At 43.5% G+C, this 22,446-nt stretch overlaps 1 protein-coding gene across 1 annotated transcript in view; it reads right to left on the bottom strand.

Moving 5' to 3' along the window:
* The window catches only part of WDR70 (WD repeat domain 70), a 463,052-nt gene that overhangs the window by 342,007 nt on the left and 98,599 nt on the right, over window positions 1-22,446 (bottom strand). Inside the window, exons 8-9 of the mRNA XM_082255751.1 lie at window positions 14,261-14,414; window positions 5,991-6,067 (exon numbers count right to left, since the gene is read on the bottom strand). Coding sequence (XP_082111877.1) covers window positions 5,991-6,067; window positions 14,261-14,414 — 231 coding nt within the window. The remainder of the gene's footprint in view (window positions 1-5,990; window positions 6,068-14,260; window positions 14,415-22,446) is intronic.

Below are 22,446 nucleotides of genomic sequence, written 5' to 3'. Positions count from 1 at the left end.
TGCTTGTGGCTGGCTGGCTAGTTGGTACAGTGCCTGTGGCTGGCTGGCTAGTTGGTACAGTGCCTGTGGCTGGCAAGTACAGGGCCTGTGGGTGGCTGGCTGGCACCGGGCTGCTGTGGGTGGATGTATGGCTGTGATACACTCCCACGAGACTAGTCCTGACTCCAGATAAGGCTGTCCAAGGCGAGGGAGGAGGCCTAAGAAGGCAGAATGACGTCACAAAAATATCGGCAATAATCGGCCAGTTCCGGGGCCGATATATCGGGGAAAGTGCATATCGGCCGCCGATAATCGGTCTATCCCTATTATATATGCATATATCAATTTATACACACACATATACAATGAGTGTGTAAGAGAGTGAGTGTGTATCAAAAAAATTGGAGATGCAATCTCAAATTGTAGATATCTTGTTTACTTCATATCTTCAGGTAAATATACATTTACAAGTGACTGCACAGTTTCGGACATGCATATGTCCTTCATCAAGCTACATGCAGCTTTATAAATATGAAGATATGAAGTAAATGAGATATCTTCAATTTTTTTGATGAATGTCTGGTGGAAACAAAAAAGGAGTGCCACATCAGATGTAATCCTCTGTAAAGGAATTTGTTACACAGCAGAGGTGTCCCACCTTGAAATTATTATATTATATACAGTAGCTCACAGAAGTGAGTACACCCCTCACATTTTTGTAAATATTTTATTATATCTTTTCATGTGACAACACTGAAGAAATGACACTTTGCTACAATGTAAAGTAGTGAGTGAACAGCTTGTATAACAGTGTAAATTTGCTGTCCCCTCAAAATAACTCAACACACAGCCATTCATTTCTAAACCGCTGGCAACAAAAGTGAGGACACCCCTAAGAGATAATGTTCAAATTGGGCCCAAAGTGTTAATATTTTGTGTGGCCACCATTATTTTCCAGCACTGCCTTAACCCTCTTGCACATGAAGTTCACCAGAGCTTCACAGGTTGCCACTGGAGTCCTCTTCAGAGACATGTTTGGCCAGTCCATCACCTTTATTCTCAGCTTCTTTAGCAAAGCAGCGATCATCTTGGAGGTGTGTTTGGGGTCGTTATTTTGGAATACTGCACTGCAGCCCAGTCTCCGAAGGGAGGGGATCATGCTCTGCTTCAGTATGTCACAGTGCATGTTGGCATTCATAGTTCTCTCAATGAACTGTAGCTAACCAGTGCCGGCAGCACTCATGCAGCCCCATACCATGCTAGACTGTAGGCAAGACACGCTTGTCTTTGTACTCCCCACCTGGTTGCCGCCACACACGCTTGACACCATCTGAACCAAATAAGTTCATCTTGGTCTTATTAGACCACAGGACATGGTTCCAGTAATCCATGTCCTTAGTCTGCTTGCATTCAGCAAACTGTTTGCAGGCTTTCTTGTGCATTATCTTTAGAAGAGGCTTCCTTCTGGGACGACAGCCATGCAGACCAATTTGATGCAGTGTGCGGTGTACGGTCTGAGCACTGACAGGCTGACCCCCCACCCCTTCAACCTCTGCAGCAATGCTGGCAGCACTCATATGTCTATTTCCCAAAGACAACCTCTGGTTATGACGCCGAGCTCGTGCACTCAACTTCTTTTGTCGACCATGGCGAGACCTGTTCTGAGTAAAACCTGTCCTGTTAAACCACTATATGGTCACCGTGCTGCAGCTCAGTTTCAAATCTATGTAGAGCAACAATTCTTTTTTTTCAGATCCTCAGAGAGTTCATTACCATGAGGTGCCATGTTGAACTTCCAGTGACCAGTATGAGAGAGTGAAAGCAATAACACCAAATTTAGCACACCTGCTCCCCATTCACACCTGAGACCTTGTAACAAGTCACATGACACCGGGGAGGGAAAATGGCTAATTGGGCCTTATTTGGACATTTTCACTTAGGGGTGTACTCACTTTTGTTGCCAGGAGTTTAGACATTAATGGCTGTGTGTTGAGTTATTTTGAGGGGACAGCAAATTTACACTGTTATACAAGCTGTTCACTCACTTACATTGTAGCAAAGTGTCATTTGTTCAGTGTTGTCACATGAAAAGATACAATAAAATATTAACAAAAATGTGAGGGGTGTACTCCCTTTTGTGAGATACTGTATATAGCGCTGTCAAGTAGCATACAAAAGTCCAGAATATTGCTGCACTCCTCAAAAACTTTATTGAAGCATTAAAATTACATTACAAGAATGACAGGAACACTGGAAAGGCAACGCGTTTCGAGCTGAATAATGTGCTTACTCTAACCTCCTGTACAGCAATATTCTGGGTTTTTGTATGCTACTTGGTCTCACAGATGAGCTGTGCAGCACCCTCAATCTTTGCTCACAACATGCAAAAGTGGATTGCTCACCTGCAGCAGTATTCGCTTGGTTTTGCTTACCCCTAATATAGCACTGTCAATTTATGCAGCGCTTTACATATGTACTATACATTCAAATAGGTCCGTACCCTCAAGGACCTTACAATCTAAGGCCTCTAACTCACATATATACATACACATACTAGGGCCAAATTAGACAGCCAAATAACCCACCAGCATATCTTTAGAGTGTGGGAGGAAACCTGAGTACCCGGAGGAAACCCACCCAGGCACAGGGAGAAAATATACAAAATACACAATCACCAGTGTTTACACACCTATACCCGCAGTATTATATAGCAACTGGGGCTGTATTGCCAAACATAAAACTGTCCATTAACAAACTCTTAACAAGGAGAGATAGCTTCTTAAACTTCCAGCAAGGCAGCCTAGTAGTCCATGCTCCATTGTCTAACGAGCTGGGCTCTAGAACTTCAATCTTCCCGGACACTCTAAAGACGGAAGATAAATAAGTGCACTTGCTCAGGCCCATCACGTAAAGTGGAACAAAATTAAATCCTTGCAACAGAGCTGTTAACCACTAAGAGAAAACAATTACCAGCTCTTTGAAGCCTGAAATGTCTTGACAGGCCAACAGAAAAGAACTCCATGGTAAGTTATGGCACACGGGCGGTTTAGTGACCCTAATGAAAGGAGTAAATGGCTTGAGATGCACTTGAGTGAGTCCATGTCATGACCCCGTGTAGGACACATCTTGACAACACCTCAGCCATATACAGACAAGCCATTTCCAGTGTAAAAACCTGCAGCATTTCCTCTTAATGACCTGATGATCACAGGCATGAAAGGTATTTAGGGAAGGATTAGGCCAAAAAGGAAAACTTATAAAACAGTCATGACCCAAATAAACTGGCAGTAAATGAAACACTTAAATCTGGCCTTTCGGACATGGCCGGTCGCTCCTATTGTAAAAAGAGCCTGTTAACATCTTCAAACAAGAATGCAGGCTGCATTTCTGGAATCTAAAGTTACACCAGTGATGGATGCGGAGCGGAGATTGTTAATGGAGAGTTAAAGAGAAACAGATTTCATGATGAGATTTTTTTTTATATATTGCCAGGCCAAACCAATAGAATTATTTATTAAGTGAAATAATCACCTAACAAAGGAAAAGTGTTCTACGCTATGGACAAGTGTTTGTTATTAAGCTACTGCCCCTGTTCTGCCGAAAACTCAATTTTGCCAAGAACTCCAACCATGTCACTTCCGGTGACTCACCAGAAACAACATTCACTCCTTATAGCGTGTACCGGAGTGTATACGCTTCTGCCTGTTCTGTGAAAACACCAAGTGGACGAAATCTCCAATTATTCCAGGTGTAGTCACCGGAAATTACATAGTTGGAGATTTTAGCGAGTTGGAATTTTCAGCAGAACACCCCCACTTAGACTACCACCTTGGCAGAGTCAGCAAAAAATTATTTTTAAAGGGAGTGGGTGTGGCGCTATTTTTATAAATGTGGGCTTAGCAGCATTAATCCCTTTGCACCTGCGATTAGTGTGCTGTGTAAAGTGGTTTAGTGTGCAAATAAACAAATAAATTCCATAAAGTGGCTTGTGCTAAAAAAGCAAAAATTATAAGTCCACAATGCAGTATTATTTATTCTTAAAGGAGTTGTAAAGTCTCATCGTTTTTACTCTTAATGCATAAAACATTAAACCTTTTCTGCTTCACCTGCCTCTCAAACCCCCCCCCCTTCTTACCTGAACCCTATCGTTCCCGCAACGAGCAGGAGCCCCGTCTCGGGTCCTCAGCCATTGGCTCCCACTGCGGTCAATTAAATCCAGTGACACAGGAGCTGAAGGGGGCGGGGCCGAGTCCTGCTGTCTGTGTCAATGGACGAAGCAGCAGGACTTGGGAGCGTGCCCGCACAGGTGCCCCATTGAAAGCAGCTCTCCGTGGGGGAAACTGAAGAAGAGGAGGAGCCAGGAGCTCCGCCGGGGCAGCCCAGAGAAGAAGGATTTAGGCTGCTCAGTGCAAAACCTTTCCACAGAGGAGGAAAGTATAACATGTTTATTATTTAAAAAAAAAAAATGAACCTTTACAATTACTTTAAATCTTGTGATGTGCTGGTGATTTTCAAACGTGCCTTCCCTTCCCCGCCTCACTTACCAGAATCTCTCCCCTTTAAAGGGTAGGACAGCATTCACAGCACTTTGTGGCTGTACACCATTTCAAGATACAGCACTGTTTTAGCTTATCCAATGAACTCCTGTCCCTTCAGACTCCTCACATGCAGCGATAACAAAACGGGCCCCATAGTGTAAATCCATATTAACCGTTTATTGTAATATTAGTTTAAAATGCACGTACATTGCTTGCAAAGTATTACAGTGTTTAAAATCAGGAAGTCCAGGACGCAAACGCGTTTCGCAGACTGAAACCAGAAGTGACACACTGACTCTGGGAGCTTCACCCTACGCGTTTCATCGCATCAACGTCATCAGGAGAGGGCGCTCCCGATGGGGTCGATATAACGAAATTGAGAACTCAAGAGTCTGTGGATGTGGACACAAGAAGCTGACTAGCTATCCAACTGCAAATAATGCAAAATTAGATGAGTCAAAAAGCAATGGCTCCTATTTGGACAGTGCTGTTACATCTTTTTGTTCTCTCTTGTATTGGTGAACAGTGCAGGTTTTCAGCAACTTAACCGGTACATTCCAGAATTGATAGGATGGGCATAGGCATTGTGTTTTTCAAAAAGTACACCAAATTTACAGCGAAGACCTAATGCGGAACTAAACCCATGTATTTAACGGTTTCCTAAGGCATGCTGTGAATGAGAACTCTCTGTCACAGTTGTTTGTGCTGCTAACTACACTGTCAAGTGGATTGAACGAATAAAAATGAGCCGGTTGCCCCAGCCACGCGCATTCAGTGTGAATGGGGGAATCACTCCCGCTGTGGTATTATATTCTGACAGCGGAGAGACTTCCCCAACTTTAGAATACAGTGATCAGTGTTGCTGGCTATAGCCGATAACACTGATCGTTCAGGAAAAACCCGATAGATCAACTTGTGTACAACCAGCCCATACATGGATAGAAAATCAGCTGGTCCCTGCTGAACCAGACAGATTTCGATCCATGTATGGCCAACTTTACTCTCTTAGGATTTATGAATGGTGCAGGTCCTAGAAAATGAGAACATCTACTGGTAATCCTCAGAAGTGTTAGAACAGGTGAAAACACTGATCTTCAAATACTACACCACAAATATCAGCCTGGGATGCCATAAATATCAATTTTCATTTAACCTAAGCTTTACAGTCAAATTACACATTGTTGTGAAATCTACAACTTTGTAAAAAGTATTATCTTAAATATGTATTCCTAAACAGTATTGTCTTAAATATGTACTCCTGAAAACTGTTACTCCAACCTGTTGTTGTCAGAGGGGAACTGCTGATACTGATATGTAAAGAAATCCCAGCTGTGCCTATAAAATGCCATTATTACAGCTTGCAGCATTTACAGATACAATCAACACACAAAAAACACATAGACAGCAGAGTCTATTGCTAGAAGCCTACAAAATTTGGCATAGCATGTGGGCACATAAGAAAAAAAGACTTACCCATCATTGGAGCAGGTTAGAAACTCATCCTTAATTTTTGGGTGCCAGCATCCCCCATTAAGCATAGCACAATGTCCCTGGAATAAATGGGATTAATAAAACAATGGATATAGCAGGCAGTAAACTTTAAAGAAATTAGGCTTTACCTATTTCCATTTTAAGTATCCGTTTTCAGCTAAAAGTGTCATTGCCTATACAAGGTGATCATGCATTTTTCATATAAAAGGATCATAACAGGTGATGTCCATGATCAAGAATCAAAATGTTTCTTTTATGTGCAAGTAAAAATCATAGACAAGATTTTTCTTCCTTTAAAAACTATTTTTTTCCAAGTAAGCATCGTTTTTTTAAATTAGAATTTAAAAAAATTCTGCAATAAACCTGGCTGATTCTGCTGCTCACGGTTCCTCCCGATTGTGTAGAACAGCTTTTTCTATATCTACTGAGCATGCTCCCGTTTCAGTTCCATTCTAAGCTGTTCATTCCCTCTTTCTTATCTGTGCAGCCCACGTGACCATAGAGTTACATGTGGGAGTAAACACTTCAAATAAATGACAGTCCACCTCCTCCTCCATGCCCTCTGAACAGCTCTACACTTAAGGGACAGAATATTTACATGGTAAATCATGGAGGCTTCACCTCCCTGTAATTCTAAGCACATACAAACAATGGAAACAAGCTGTGATTGGTAGAACCTCCCCCTAGATAGCCCACACAGTTTTTTCACACAAAAAATAAAGATTTGAGTTCAAATACATATTTTTATGATGATTTAAAACATTTATTAGAAATTAACCACTTGCCTACTGGTATTTAATCACCACTGGGTTTTTTTTTTTGCTAAACAAAAGAAAAAAGATCAAAAATGTGAAAAAATAAAAAAAAAAAAAAAATTTTTCCATAGGTTTTAAACTATCCAACCATCTGAAAACTAAAGACGAACTTCAAACAGAAATTAATACAGATTATCATTCAAACATCGTTAAATTGTTTTTTTTTTAAATAGCTAAAATAGACTTGGTCAGGTCTCCCCACCACTGCCCTGTCTAGATTCAGGTCACCACCACTGCTAGACAGAGCTATGTTGTGGGGCAGAGCTGTGTAGATTTTAGGACCATAAAAGATAGACAGAAAGCTCCTAAATATGTATTCCATCATTATCTCTAACGTTTTGCTTAGAGTTCAGCTTCTGCAAATATTACCAATTACCAGTTGTCAACAATCTCTTTTGAACCTAAAAGGTTACGGTCATCCTAGTTTCTAATGTTTTGCTGAGCTTCCCATGGATCTTCTGAGATTGACATCACGTGACTCCTTCCCGTACAAGTTACGTCCCGGGGGCGGGACTTCGTCAACTTGGTACCTGCTGACAAAGTCCTGCCCCCTGGACCTTAGTACCCACTGAGGAAGTCCCACACCTGGGAAGCAACGCGTACGGGAAAGAGTCATGTGATGCCCCCTGCAGCAATCTCTCCGTGATTGTTTGTAACGAGTGCTCGTTTGCCTGCACCTAATGGAAATGCCACCATTGTAAGTGCTTTTCTTTTATTGTAATAAATATACTTTTAGCAGAGAGCATTATATTTCTATTTTTTATTCACATAACTCCGGACACTGGTGACTAGCTCCATGCTACCTGCTGTGGCACGTAAGTGGGGATATACCTATTTGGATCATGCACTGACAACAGGAGGATATCCCTGACTGAACCTTCAGAATTTAGACCCTTCATGGGCAAGCCTATTTGACCAATCTGTTAATTCAGGGGTCCTGTTTCTGAGGAGGGTGGCTGGATGTATCTGTGGTGGATGCTGCATGCTGTGTGGTCCACGGAGTGATTACATTTGAGTCACATCTTCACAGTTTCGGGAGCCTGTGTGTCCTTCATTTATGAACTCTTTTTTTCCTATTTATTTGTAGCGCTGCACTATTTGTATTTTATATTGATCTGGGGTGGGTTTTTTTTTACCTTGAGTGTTAAGCTGCTACTGCTGTAGTATCAGAACTGTTTACGTATTAGCGCAGGTTATACTATTCACTGTGATTCGTCTACACATGGTTCCCTGGCTCCTGGCTTGCCAATGGGAGCGGAGCTGAAAGTGAACTGGTTGCTTTGCCTTGTGTGTAATTTATACGACTGTGGCCAAACTTTCTTACCCTGGCAAAAATACTATAAAAACCAAAAATATCATCCCATAAAAGTCTGGTGCCCATTTACAAAGCATGCCTTAATCAGTGTGCCAAAGTGCAACGATCGACATGGCAAGCATCAACCTTGGCAATAAGCGCAAGATCTCCGTCCGGGATCGCGGTCATTTCAAGCATAAAAGAGTTCTTCAAGTTTGTTCATTTTAAGTGTACATTCGCATTCCATGTTTTAATCCAAATGAACAAATTTCAAATATGTATGAAAGCACGACTGCATTTTCCAGTAAGGCTGGTGGAATGCAGAGTCGCTCTGGCTTTATGCGATTAGTAAATTAATCAGAGAAACACATTTCGGCAAGGCCAACTTGTTGCACTTTGTCCCTCCATCCATAATCTCTGACAAGGATCAGCTTGCAAATGGGGCCTGGCAGGATTCCCTTTCCTTACTTACTATTTCCATTCCACCCTTGTTCACTTTTTTTCTTTTCCCTCCAGGATTCAATGATAGAAGCTCTGAAGCCGGGGCAGACAAAACAAGTCTAATGTTTTTCCACTGGCCATGAAATCCTTCAGCTCGTGCTAACACTAACAAAACTTCCTCTTCTCGTTAAACGACCGCAACCGTGACCACTTCTTCATTTCACCCACCACCTGACATCCAGGTAGCTCTCAGCACACCCTCATAACGAGGGCGTCACCCTCTCTTTCATCGCAATCGCCCTTGTATACAGGCCATTTGTTTCCATAAGAATCAATCATTTTCCGCCACACATCACTTCTTCTTGGAGACATGAAAGTCTCAGCCAGGGGGGAACAGTCTCAGATACACAGACGTGTGCCTTGGGAAAGATTATAGTAAATATAGAGCAGAGGATGTATAATGGGGCATATTTATAAAGCAGAGAATGATCTTTCTTTGCTTCCGGACACCTGTCAAAAGAAAGACATTTCTAGATGTCTCTAAAGGCTGTGATTGGGCCACAGAGAATGAAGATAGAAATTTAAGGATTCTTGTTCAACAGGACCAGATTCCACTGATATGGAACAGCGTATAGAACTGCTTTCTGAAAATCCAAAAGCTGAACTCCACACTGTTATAAAATTGATTGCTCCTCTCAACTCCCATCTCTAACTGATACTGAACACAAACGGTTTACATTGACCCTTCTATTTCTGTATGTGGATGATGGCACTGTAATTATTTTAGAGTGGAGCGTCACCCAGGGGAAGGGGAAGTTCCACTTTAAGGCCCACCCGCCTCCTGTTTGAAATGGAGCTTTCGGGGAGGAGGAGGAGCGGATACCCAATTTTGACCGGTACCCGCTCCCACTTCCGCTTCTTCCTCCCCTTGCCTCTCAAATTCTTCTGGGACACATGACAGGTTCCAGAAGACTGCAGGACAAGTCACAGAGCGCAGCTCGCACATGCGCAGTGGGCACCCGGCTGTGTAGCTGCAAGCTGTCACAGTCGGGTGCCGCCCATAGTTAAGATGCCGGCACCGCCGATAAAAACAGGGAGAAAACGGCTGGGGTGAGGACAACGCTGGACCATGGGACAAGTGAGTGGCTGTTTAATAAAAGTCAGCAGCTACAGTTTTTGTAGCTGCAGACTTTAAATTTTTCACTTAAGAGACTGGAGCTCTGCTTTAATAATAATAATAAAAAAAAAAAAAAAAACAACATCCAAGTAGCTTCTTCCTTATCGATATACAGCTGTCACATGACCCAGAACTTTTCCCAGCCTGTCTGCAGGGAAACATAAGCAGGAGGAGCTTCTAGTCCTCTGCTACTGGTCACACGCTAAAAAAAAAAAAAAAAAAAAAAAAAAAAAACCCTTTGGAATACATAGTAAAAATAAATACTATCAATAAACAGTTTTAAATTGGCATACAAATATTTATGCCCCTTCAGCCTGTGTCTTAGAACAACAGGGAGGTGAAGCCTCCATCAATCAAGATGTAATATACTGCCCCTGTTGTATTTAGCTGGTTAGTGGATATGGAGGGAGGGAGGGAGGGAGCTGTCATTTACCACCATGTATACGCCCACATGTGTGACTTTATAGTCACATGGGCTGCTCCGATGTGATGGGGAAGGCAGGCTCAGCATAGAAACTCACTGAAAACTGAGCATGTGCAGAGTAGCAACCACAGCTGCAAAATCCCTAGCTGAACTGGGGACATGAAGATAGAGAGCAGCAGGAGCAACCAGATCTTTTGCAGATGACAATAAACAAATTCAATATTGACTGAGTGAGTATCAACAGTATGTAATACAGTCTTTATGAATAGTTTTTATTATGGGGGTTTAGTGACATCTTAAATGTATTTTTTAAATGCATCTAGTTTAAGTACCTGAATTCGAATTTCCATTAGCCCCTTTGCAATACCTTTTACATCAGAGTTTAGACTGGGAGAGGAATAAAGAACCACAAGGAGCCAAACAGTTGTGATGTGATGCTCATGTGTTAAAAAGGAGCAAGCTGAAGAATTCATTAGTCTGCTGCTCTTCCATTTACTGTCCAGTCAAAGGCTGGGGGAGATACAAGACCTGCAAAGCCTCAGTCACTGGATTATGTGCCAGCTGTAGCAAGAATCTGGTGTTTTCCTGCAGCTGAATTCAAAGTGGATGCAGATAGTTGTGGACTGTACAACACAATGCCAGGCTGACAGCAGCCACAGCTTTGTATGGGTATTCCAATGTCATCGCACATGGAGCAATTACATGCAGTTAGGAATAGCTGATCGCTGCATGTATGCTTACATCCCAACACCAGCAGACAGCTGTTGCCACTCTCAAGTCTGTCACTGTTGTGTACAGGCTGAGCAGCCGCAATGATCTGCTTCCACACCTGCAAATACAGACGCAGAAATAAAATAGATTTTTGGCACAGCTGGCAAATACATTCTTGGCACAGCTGGCAAATACATGTAGTGTGAATGAAGCTTAAAGTGGAAGTCCAAACTAATATTAAATAAAGTGATATTAAAGTCTTGTTTTTTTTTGGTTTAAAAATAACAAACATGTTATTACTTAGTTTTGCACAGAGCAGCCCAGATCCTCCTCTTCTCGGGTATTTTGCCGGCGCTCCTGGCCCCTCCCCCCTGCCGAGTGCCCCCACAGCAAGCAGCTTGCTATGAGGGCACCCAAGCCGCTGCTCTGTGTGTCCATTCAGACATGGAGCCATGTCTTGGCCTCGCCCCCACTCTCTGACTTTGATTGACAGCAATGGGAGCCAATGGCACCCACTGCTGTGCTTCAGCCAATCAGGAGAGAGAGTCCCAGACAGCCGAGATTCTCGTGCAACATAGCTGGATCGAGATGGACTCAGTTAAGTATTAGGGGGCTGCTGCTCACAGAAGGCTTTATCTTAATGCGTTCTAAAACATTCTGGCTTAAGAACCACTTTAAGCTTAAACCTGCTACCTTCTAGCTCCCATTCCAACCACCCTATAAAAAGAAGATGCTTATTCTTACGTATTTTCATGGCACTCTGGTCCGGTCAGGCTAATTCCCCAGCGGACAGCGGAGAGGAGGGACAGCCGAAAAACACATGCCCAATAGTAAGCCTATGGGTGACGTCACCGCCCAGGCATTTCATCCGTTGTCAGCTCTCCTCTACCCTGAAGCCAGCCACTGCGTAGAACAGGTGACCAGAGCAGAGCACTCTGAGAATAGGTACTTATCTGCATCTTCTTTGTACAGGGCAGTTTGTATAGGAGTTAGAAGGGAGGAGCAAGCAGTTTTAAGCTTAGTTAGTACTAACGTTGAAAACCACTTTAAGAGTTACTTAATTGCAGCAGAGAAAATTTAGGTCTCCTACCCTACCAGACAGAGCTGTGCTGTGTGGCAAAGCTATGTAAATTTCAGGACTGGATGGACAGAAATACAAATCTTTTGGCAGGTAATATAGCTCCTATATATGCACTTCATCATTGTGTTTAGTTGTTTGCCCAGGGTGCAGCTTTAAAGAGGTTGTAAACTCGCAATTTTTTTTTTTTTTTTTCACCCTGCAAGAGAAAGACATAATGAGCTAGCATCGCATACTAGCTCATTATGCAATACTTACCTTAGAACGAGCCCCCGCCGTGCCGCTCACTCACCTCTATGACGGGCGACATGTCCAGTCGCCCGTCTTCCGGGATCGCGGCATCCGGCCATCTGATTGGCCGGAGCCGCGGTGACGTCACTCCCGCGCACGCGCGCGCGAGAGCCAACAGTCACAGCACGGGACTCTGAAGGAACGGCACCAGCGGCCGTTCCTTCAGAGCGCATGCGCCAGTGACGTCACTGGCTGCATGTAAGGTAAATATCTCCTAAACGGTACATGTTTAGGAGATATTTGCAGTACCTATAGGTAAGTCTTATCATAGGCTTACCTATAGGTACAAGTTGTAGAGGAGGGTTTACTTCCTCTTTAAGTTATAAATGGCAGATCAGGCAACCTTAGACATATTCTGTCTCTGCAGGAAAATATGACCATCCATTTACCAAATTTGTAGACAAAAGGTTGATTTGAAAAAGGTACCAATTGCCCATATTATAAGGGACCACCATAGCAATGATAAAAGATCCAGGGACACATACCTATGTTGTCCTCATTTAATTGCATCTTCCATTTAGTTCGGCCTTTCTCAGCTTATGTTTGTGTAGCACCCTCCTAGGTAGGTGCTAGTGAGAAAGTATAGTGTTGAGTTCTATCTGCTTAGTGTTGAGTTCTATCTGCTTACCAGAGGGGCTGCAGGTAAATCTATATTGTTCTCTGCCTACCAGAGAGCAGGATCTGTTAATGAGGTCTGCTCAATGTGCTCAGTATGCGATTCATAGTGTCTAGAGAAGTGTGTCACGCTGATCCAATAGGGAGGCATGTTGGACAGTGGGAGGAAACCTGATGAACGGATGCATAGGCTTTGATACAGTCCTGGTGATTGGCAGAGGGCAGGTCACCTCAGTGCATTCTGGGATACTGTATAAAGCCTGGAGCACATGTGCTGCAAGGTCTATGGCTGGAGAGCGGAGTCCCGGAGGGAGGGGGGCGGCTGCCTTCTCCTCTGTAGCAGTGGCACGTGGTCGCAGGAGGTCGTCCTGTGGGCCGGAGAAATGGATGAGAGAAGCTGAACCCAGAGGTCCAGGAGAGCTGACTGAGGGGGTGACACTGGAGGCCCTGGGACCACAGTATCATGAGTACAGGGACTCATGCCAAAGGGGCCTGACCTGATGGGGGCCACCCCACGTGTAGGATAGTCAGAGGACGGGTGTTGGCAGGCAAGAGAGAGAGGATACTGAGGAAGTTGTCCTGAAGATAACCAATAGTTCACAAAGTTGTCTTAGTCTAAGAGACTAAATCAGAGGCGGGTGGGGCTCCATGGGCAGGCAGCGGTGACTTCCCCCTCAGTCTTCTCTGTGGGTCGGGCTTCCACCGCGTCTCCTCCCTCCTCAGCCAATAGCATATCTTTTCCTTTCGGCCAATCAGGAAACGGGTCTCAGGACCCGCTTCCTGATTGGCCAGGAGGAGATTCCGTGTGACAATAGCGAATATTAATTCGCTATTGTCACACAACGGTGGGCTCAGTGCTCTGCGCCCCGAGCTCACCCTTTTTTTTAAGTCTAATAGAGCCTCTGGCTCTAATCACATGTTTCAAAAAAAAAGAAAAACCCCACTGGAATCCATGCGTCCAGCGCCCTGCATGTAGATTAGGGGCTGGACACATGGATAGGGGGGGCGGCGACCCTGCGCTCCCAATGGACAGGCCGCCACTGGACTTAATCTTAAATTCACCTTTAGTGGTAGGGTGAATCAACAGCCTGGCTGTACATGAAGATAGAAGTCCTCTAACATTGTGCATAGTTAGTTCGGAGTATCCCACTATTCCCTTCTCCCATCCAATTTATAATAAAACACAAAACAACCAAAAATACCCCTGGACTGGTTATTGGAGCGAGCCAAGGAGGAGGAGTGAAAAAACTGTTCATGTCAAGGTTGCTGCTGGTAACTCAGGGTGACCCGTAAGTGTGGAATTTGGCAGTCCTTACGGGGGCAGTGCTACATTTGAGTATATTTAGTACTGAAACTTTCATATACAAGATCTTGTAAATAGAAAAAGTATTTGATAATCCTCTTACTTTGGTGTTTGCCATGTCCACAATATACTGGTCTCCCTTAACACACTCCATTACAGGGAAGCCATCTCTGTCCAGCACTTTTGCCTGCGAGTTTCCAGCCACTACAAGAATGACATCTCCGGTAACGCTGTACTGCACAGATTTGATCTGATGACTGAAGAAAGAAAGAACAATTATTACAATATTAAAAAGGTAAATAAGATAGCATGTAGAATCATTATAGATGTAAATGAATGAATAACCGAATGATATTTAGTTTCCTAAAGTTCTGTGTATCAAAAACAATTTTTCTTTTTTTAATTTAGTTTAATACTTTTTTTTTCAGTATTCTTCATCTGTAGTTGCATCTCAGTGTGGCAGATCACCTGCCAAAAATCCAGGGAGTCTAGAACTTTCTGTAGTGCCCAGGGAGTCTATAACTTTCCGTAGTGAAGTGACAACACTTGCATTGCTGCACTGAAATATCGAGCAGTATTGTTATGGCGCTTTTCCACTGCATGGAACCGTACCGGTTCGGCACGCTTTTGTGCTTTTCCACTGCTGGTACCGCATGGTATAGGGTCGGCACGGTTCGGTACGGTACGGTATAGGTTTGCTTTTCCACTGCATGGAACCGAACGGTACGGCTCTGAAAAAAACAGTACCTACTCGATTGTGGTTCCAACAGGTACCAAACTGGTACCATATCCCACAATCCTTTGCATGCAGTCACTACTAGCCACTGATTGGTCAGAGAATCACACCCACCCCGTTGTTATCCCACCCACTTAACTTAGTACTACTTTAGTGGAAAAGCAAACCTATACCGTACCATACCGAACCGTTCCGACACTATACCATGCGGTACCAGCAGTGGAAAAGCAAACCGGGCCAAGCAGGGCCGAGTAGAGCCGACCCGGTACGAGCCGGTACTTGCAGTGGAAAAGTGCCATAAGTAGACCTACCCGAGCTCTTACCTGCTAGACTTCTCGTCAGCCTCCCCTCATCTCCATTACATAAATGGGAAGAGTTCTGTAGCCCAGCAGGGCAGGATTCAGTCACATCGGATTACACTGCTTGGGATTTGAATGCAGCAGAGGCAACATTGTCTGCATTATATAGGACATTAGGATCAGCAGCTATTTTTTGTACTTGCGCTGTTTTTACATACACTTTTAGCCCACGTTCACATCAGCGCGATTTGGCAGGTCAAATTGCATGTCAAATCGCAGCCTTTTGCCTGCAATGACACCGTCCCAATCATTGCGACGCCACACCGGTTTCCAAAAGTAGTTCCTGCACTACATTTGGCGACTTTGGGGGCGACTTCAATAGACATCTGTGCATGAACCCGCACAGATGTCCTTTAGGGCGCCCCCAAAGTCGGACTGAAATGTGGCTTTGAAATCGAGCGAGTTCAGATGAAGTTGAATGATTTCAAAGCCACAGTCAATGTGAACAGGGGCTAAAGGTTTGTATGCTTGAGAATCAGAAGCAGGTGTCACATCAGCTTAGTGAGATTGCACCATAAGGCGTCTTTCACACGGGCGCACCGCCCGACGGAGTCCGTTCTGCTCAGCGGGGTGGATCGATCCGCTGATCTCCACTGAGCAGGCAGATGACAGCTCTGTCTCCACTCTGTTTGCAGAGACAGAGCTGTCAGATCCCCGCTGTCCTCTATGGGGAGATCGGATGAGAAGGGACCGCCTGTCTGTTCTCATCCGATTCCATCTGATCGGATCCTCCAGACTGATGGAAAATGGGGTTTCCATCCGTCCAGATTTCACGGACAGGATCGGATCGGATAGCAGCGGGTGTCAGCGGAGATGTCTCTGCTGACACCCGCTGCCCCATAGGGATGCATGGAGCATCCGATCAGGTCCGCCTGAAAAACTGACAGGTGGATCGGATCGGATCGACCGTGTGAAAGGGGCCTTCATGTTGTTCCACACACTGAGAATTCCAAAAGAATCGATCAATCCGTGACATTTGAAACCAGTAAATTAGGTCAGATGGAGACAGAAAATGTGCAAACAAGGTAAATATACACTCACCGGGCACTTTAATAGGTACACCTGTTCAATTGCTTGCTAGCACAAATTGCTAATCAGCCAGTCACATGCTAACAACTCAATGCATTTAGGCATCTAGACGTGGTGAAGACGACTTGCTCAAGTTCAAACTGAACATCAGAATGAGGAAGAAAGGAGATTTAGGTGACTTAACGTGGCATGGTTATTGGTGCCAGACGGGCTGGTCTGAGTATTTCAAAAACTACTGATCTACTGGGATTTTTACCCACAACCATCTCTCGGGTTTACAGAGAATGGTCCAAAATAGAGAAAATATCCAGTAAACGGCATTTGTGCGTACGAAAATACCATGTTCATGTCAGAGGAGAATGGGCAGACGAGATGATAGAAAGGCAACAGTGACTCAAAAAACATTTTTTACAACCAAGTTATGCAGGGTACCATCTCTGAATGCACAACACATCAAACCATGAAGCAGATGGGCTACAGCAGCAGAAGACCACACCAGGTACCAGTCCTGTCAGCTAAGAACAGGAAACCAAGGTAAAAATTTGCAAAGGTTCACCAAAATTGGAAAATAAAAGATTGGAAAAAACGTTGCCTGGTCTGATGAAGTCTTGATTTCAGCTACGACATTTAGGGTCAGAATTTGGTGTAAACAACAGGAAAGCATGGATCCATCCTGCCTTGTATCAACGGTTCAGGCTGCTGGTGGTGGTGTAATGGTGTGGGGGATATTTTCTTGGCACACTTTGGGGCCCTTAGTACCAACTGAGCATTGTTTAAACGCTACGACCTACCTAAGTATTGTTAATGACCAGGTCCATCCCTTTATGACTACAGTGTACCCATCTTCTGATGGCTCCTTCCAGCAGGATAATGCACCATGTCACAAAGCTCAAATCATCTCACCACTGTTTTTTTTTTTTGAACATGCCAATGAGGTCACTGTACTCCAATGGCCTCCACAGTCACCAGATCCCAATCCAATAGAGTACCTTTGGGATGCGGTGGAAGAGATTTGCATCATGGATGTGCAGCCGACAAATCTGTGGCAACTGCGTGACGATATATAAATAATATAAAAAAAAAAAATAAAAAAAAAAGAAGAAGAAGAATACAAACGCATATTCAGAATACTGCAGTGGCAAATGTAAAAAGAGTAAACAACTACAATTTACAAAGATTTGTATCAGCTATTTATAGGGCTAGGTTTACAGCAAGGGACTTCTGGGGCAAGAAAGTAAGAAGGGGCAAATCCAAAAATAAAAAATAGGACTTTGTAAAAAATCTTTTCTCTGCATTCATTGGAGGCCACAGCTTAGATTTTGATCATTACCACTGGGCAGGGCCGTCTTTAACACAGGGCAAAAGGGGCAGCTGCCCTGGGTCCAGTCATTGTTGTGGGGCCCAAAGCAGCTGCCCCTTGAGCCCACACCGCCTGCAAATAGTTAATAAGTGGTTTTGGGGGGCCCAAGAAAATATTTGCCCAGGTTCCAATCAATATTAAAGATGGCCCTGCCACTGGGTATAGTGCTCCTGCAAGTTTAGGATCAACAAAACAATAAAAAAGACAGCCCAAGGGCAGCAATTGCTTGTGGCCAAAACCCCTCACAAGGTAACAAACTCAGTTAACATAGCCATGCAAAGAAACAAAACCATCTCATCTCATGAGAGGCAGCAAAAGCAGAGGGGCAGGTGCCCTCCAATTAACGCAGAGAAAATGATTTTTATGTCGATTACAAATTAAATATTATTTTCTCTTTTTCATTCATTGGAAAACACTGCCCAAATAAAATGATACAGGCCGGTCTGGCGAACACCTGTTAAACTTCAGGTTTAAAAACTAGTATCAGTTGAGGCCGCATCATCTACCTTGTAAAATTTTGGAAGTTTATGACCAAAGACCTAGTGGTGGCCATATAAACCTGAGAAGATCAATACACAAGAAAGCCCAGGACACACTTACCGCTCTCATGGAATGCACAATCACTGGAAATGGTGGCTCTCAGTGCTCGATAGCCCGCACTTGGTCAACAGATGGCCAGATTCAACGTGAGATAGTGGCAAACTATGCTGCACAGCACTTATGTGGGCATGCTATGAACATGCAAACTGACCCGCAAAACCCTTACAAAGACATTTCAAATACACCGAATAGCTTTGAATACATTCAAAGAGCGTAAAGCAATTTCCTTTGTGTGGACTAGCATGGGACAAAGTGACAGGAGCACAATATCTTCATTCAAGTGAAAAACCAATACCACCTTAGGCAGAATGGAGAGTCCTGGACGCAAAATAACATTATCCTCATGAAGGAACAAAAATAGAGGCTTACAAGAAATTGCCACCAACTCCAAGACCCTACGCTCTGAAGTATCGGGTACTAGGTACAGTCAGGTCCATAAATATTGGGACATCGACACAATTCTAATATTTTTGGCTCTATACACCACCACAATGGATTTTAAATTAAAAAACAAACAAGATGTGCTTTAACTGCAGACTTTCAGGTTTAATTTGAGGGTATTTACATCCAAATCAGGTGAAAGGTGTAGGAATTACAACAGTTTGTATATGTGCCTCCCACTTTTTAAGGGACCAAAAGTAATGGGACAATTGGCTGCTCAGCTGTTCCATGGCCAGGTGTGTGTTATTCCCTCATTATCCCATTTACAAGAAGCAGATAACAGGTCCAGAGTTAATTTCAAGTCTGCTATTTGCATTTGGAATCTGTTGCTGTCAACTCTCAATATGAGATCCAAAGAGCTGTCACTATCAGTGAAGCAAGCCATCATTAGGCTGAAAAAAACAAAAAAACAAAAAACCCATCGGAGAGATAGCAAAAACATTAGGTGTAGCCAAATCAAATGTTTGGAACAACCTTAAAAAGAAAGAACGCACCGGTGAGCTCAGCGACAGCAAAAGACCCGGAAGACCACGGAAAACAACTCCCTGGTGAAGAAAACACCCTTCACAACAGTTGGCCAGATCAAGAACACTCTCCAGGAGGTAGGTGTATGTGTGTCAAAGTCAACAATCAAGAGAAGACTTCACCAGAGTGAATACAGAGGGTTCACCACAAGATGTAAACCAGTGGTGAGCCTCAAAAACAGGAAGACCAGATGATTAGAGTTTGCCAAACAACATCTAAAAAAGCCTTCACAGTTCTGGAACAACATCCTATGGACAGATGAGACTAAGATCAACTTGTACCAGAGTGATGGGAAGAGAAGAGTAAGGAGAAGGAAAGGAACTGCTCATGATCCAAAGCATACCACCTCATCAGTGAAGCATGGTGGTGGTAGTGTCATGGCGTGGGCATGTATGGCTGCCAATGGAACTAGTTATCTTGTATCGATTGATGATGTGACTGCTGACAAAAGCAGCAGGATGAATTCTGAAGTGTTTCGGGCAATATTATCTGCTCATATTCAGTCAAATGCTTCAGAACTCATTGGACGGTGCTTCACAGTGCAGATGGACAATGACCCGAAGCATACTGCCAAAGCAACCAAAGAGTATTTTAAGGGAAAGAAGTGGAATGTTATGCAATGGCCAAGTCAATCAACTGGCCTGAATCCGATTGAGCATGCATTTCACTTGCTGAAGACAAAGCTGAAGGGAAAATGCCCCAAGAACAAGCAGGAACTGAAGACAGTTGCAGTAGAGGCCTGACAGAGCATCACCAGGGATGAAACCCAGCGTCTGGTGATGTCTATGCATTCCAGACTTCAGGCTGTAATTTAACGCAAAGGATTTGCAACCAAGTATTAAAAAGTGAAAGTTTTATTTATGATTGTTAATCTGTCCCATTACTTTTGGTCTCTTAAAAAGTGGGAGGCACATATAAAAACTGCTGTAATTCTTACACCATTCACCTGATTTGGATGTAAATACCCTCAAATTAACGCTGAAAGTCTGCAGTTAAAGCACATCTTGTTTGTTTCATTTCAAATCCATTGTGGTGGTGTATAGAGCCAAAAAGATTAGAATTGTGTCGGTCCCAATATTTATGGACCTGACGGTATGCTACTTTCTTAGACAGTTAGCACTAAGATCTCCCTAACATTCTCATAAGATGGACTTTGTAACAATACCAGGTTAAGGTCCCACAGCGCCAATAGTAGCCTGAGAGCGACCACACACCTAACAAAGTAAATTTCACTTGTGAAAAAGCAGAAGCGACGCAGAGGCCACTGAAATAGGACTGCCAACAGTAACACCTGACCCTTAATTGAGCTTCAGGCCAACTGTTGCTTCAGATTTCTGGAACAAATTTTTTTTTTGTAGCAGAATATGCCGAGAAGCACTACCAGATGAACAAGGTCTCCATAACAATGTGCTGGGCCAATCTGGAGCCACCAAAATCACTGGAATCACCTCAGCTTTGTTCCAGCATAATAGCCACAGCAAAAGCTTTAGTTTTGTCCCTGATGGTTCAAATATGCCATCACCTTGATATTGTCTGACTGCAACCCTCACTCCAGGAGGTATGTCCAACTAAACCAAGCCCACCTAATTGCTTAAGTTCCAACATATTAATGAGGTGGGTTGAAGGATTCCTCCCATTCCAAAGAACCTTGAATGGACTCAGTACTCCCATGCAGCTACACAAGATGTCTATCATTACTATTTTCCAGTGAAGATAAATAAATAGCTTCCATTGTAGCAGCAAAAAACAGAATGGAGCAACCAACCTATAGAACATTTACCTTGATCTTCCTGTGCAGCAACATCCCAGTGTGGTATTTGCAAAAATGAATCACTTTGAAGACCAGTAATAGGAGACCGAAATTACACATGAAGTGGTGAATGGACAACCTCCCGCTGGCACACAGAACGCAAACATGAAGTTTACTTTTTTTTCCAGTGGGGGGAATATCTTGGCCCGGTTGGTGTGCAAAATTAGGCTCAGGAACTCCAGGAAAAGGATTGTAATCAGCAAGGACTTTTCAAGATTTAAAATCCATCCAAACTCCTCCAGAGTCTAAATAGTAATGGACAGGCTGGATTCCAGTTCCAAAAAACATTTTGCAAAATGCCCAGGTTCACATTGAGTAGCACCACGATGCATGTAACCTCTGGTATAACGTTGTCACCATTTTTCCTTTTCATGGGGAGATGTAATTTTGTACAGGGTTGTGCAGGTTCATTTATTTTAACAATAAAGTACTTTCTGGTTTAAGCCTTCTATATGACCATTTCTGTCTTTGTTTTGGTGCTGCAAAGAAGAAACCTTGCTCTCCGGGGAAGCAGTAGTCTCTCCGCAGAGGTCCAAATGGATAGAACTCTCCAATCAGCAGGGAGCATGAAATTTGCAGATTTCAGAGCTTTTGGTCTGCCTTGCCAATGGGGTTGTCAGACCTCTTCAGAGACACCACTGCTTACACACAGAACAAGGGTCCCTTCTTATCAGCATGCTGGCTTTTCTACAGAAATTAAAAACTGTAAGCCTTTTCACACCTTTTATTTTAACGCATCTAAATGTATTTAGTGGGTCTCAACTGAAAGTTCAGCTTCAGAATATTAATAACCCTGTCTCTACCTATAGTTTGTAACAATCTATGTACCTGTGGACAGCCAGATCGATCCCCTTAACTCTTTGCTAAATGAAAACAATAGACTCTGCGGTAATGATTGGTGACCAGAGATGGTGTGATCGACACTGCCTAGGCTGAGAGCCAGTTAGCAGCAGTATTTTCCCCCATGGCCTTAGAGAGGTTTTTTTGCAACATAAAATAGCAATGTGATTTGGTAATGCTCACATGGGCCCCATTGACTCATGTAATGTGTGAATTTTAATGACAAGTCCACTTAAACACCTCACAGCTAACAAGACGTGTGTAACCTTGGGAGAAAAGGGGGCAGGTATCAATTACGCAAGGAGGAATGTCAAGGCGGCAAGTCAATGACTTACCTAACAGGAGTGAAATGTTATTATTTCATTAATAAACAACCATAACACATTGTAAACTGCCATTGGTCGGAGTAACACAAGCCAGTCAATGGTATGCAATACTTTCAAAGCAGTAAAGCAAACAAAATGTTCTTGAAAATGAATGCTTTAAATAGCATGGCACGGAGCGCGGAGCCCGCCTGGAGGATTCCTGTAAGTGAGGACGCTGGCAGGCCTGTCCGTTGATACAAGTGTTTAATGCTATTTTATTACAT

This window comes from Pelophylax lessonae (genome assembly GCF_965119305.1).
Source record: "Pelophylax lessonae genome assembly, chromosome: 1".
NCBI classification, from domain to species: Eukaryota; Metazoa; Chordata; class Amphibia; order Anura; family Ranidae; genus Pelophylax; species Pelophylax lessonae.
Note: the sequence above shows the minus strand (reverse complement) of the source record. Positions and strands in the feature narration are given on the sequence as shown.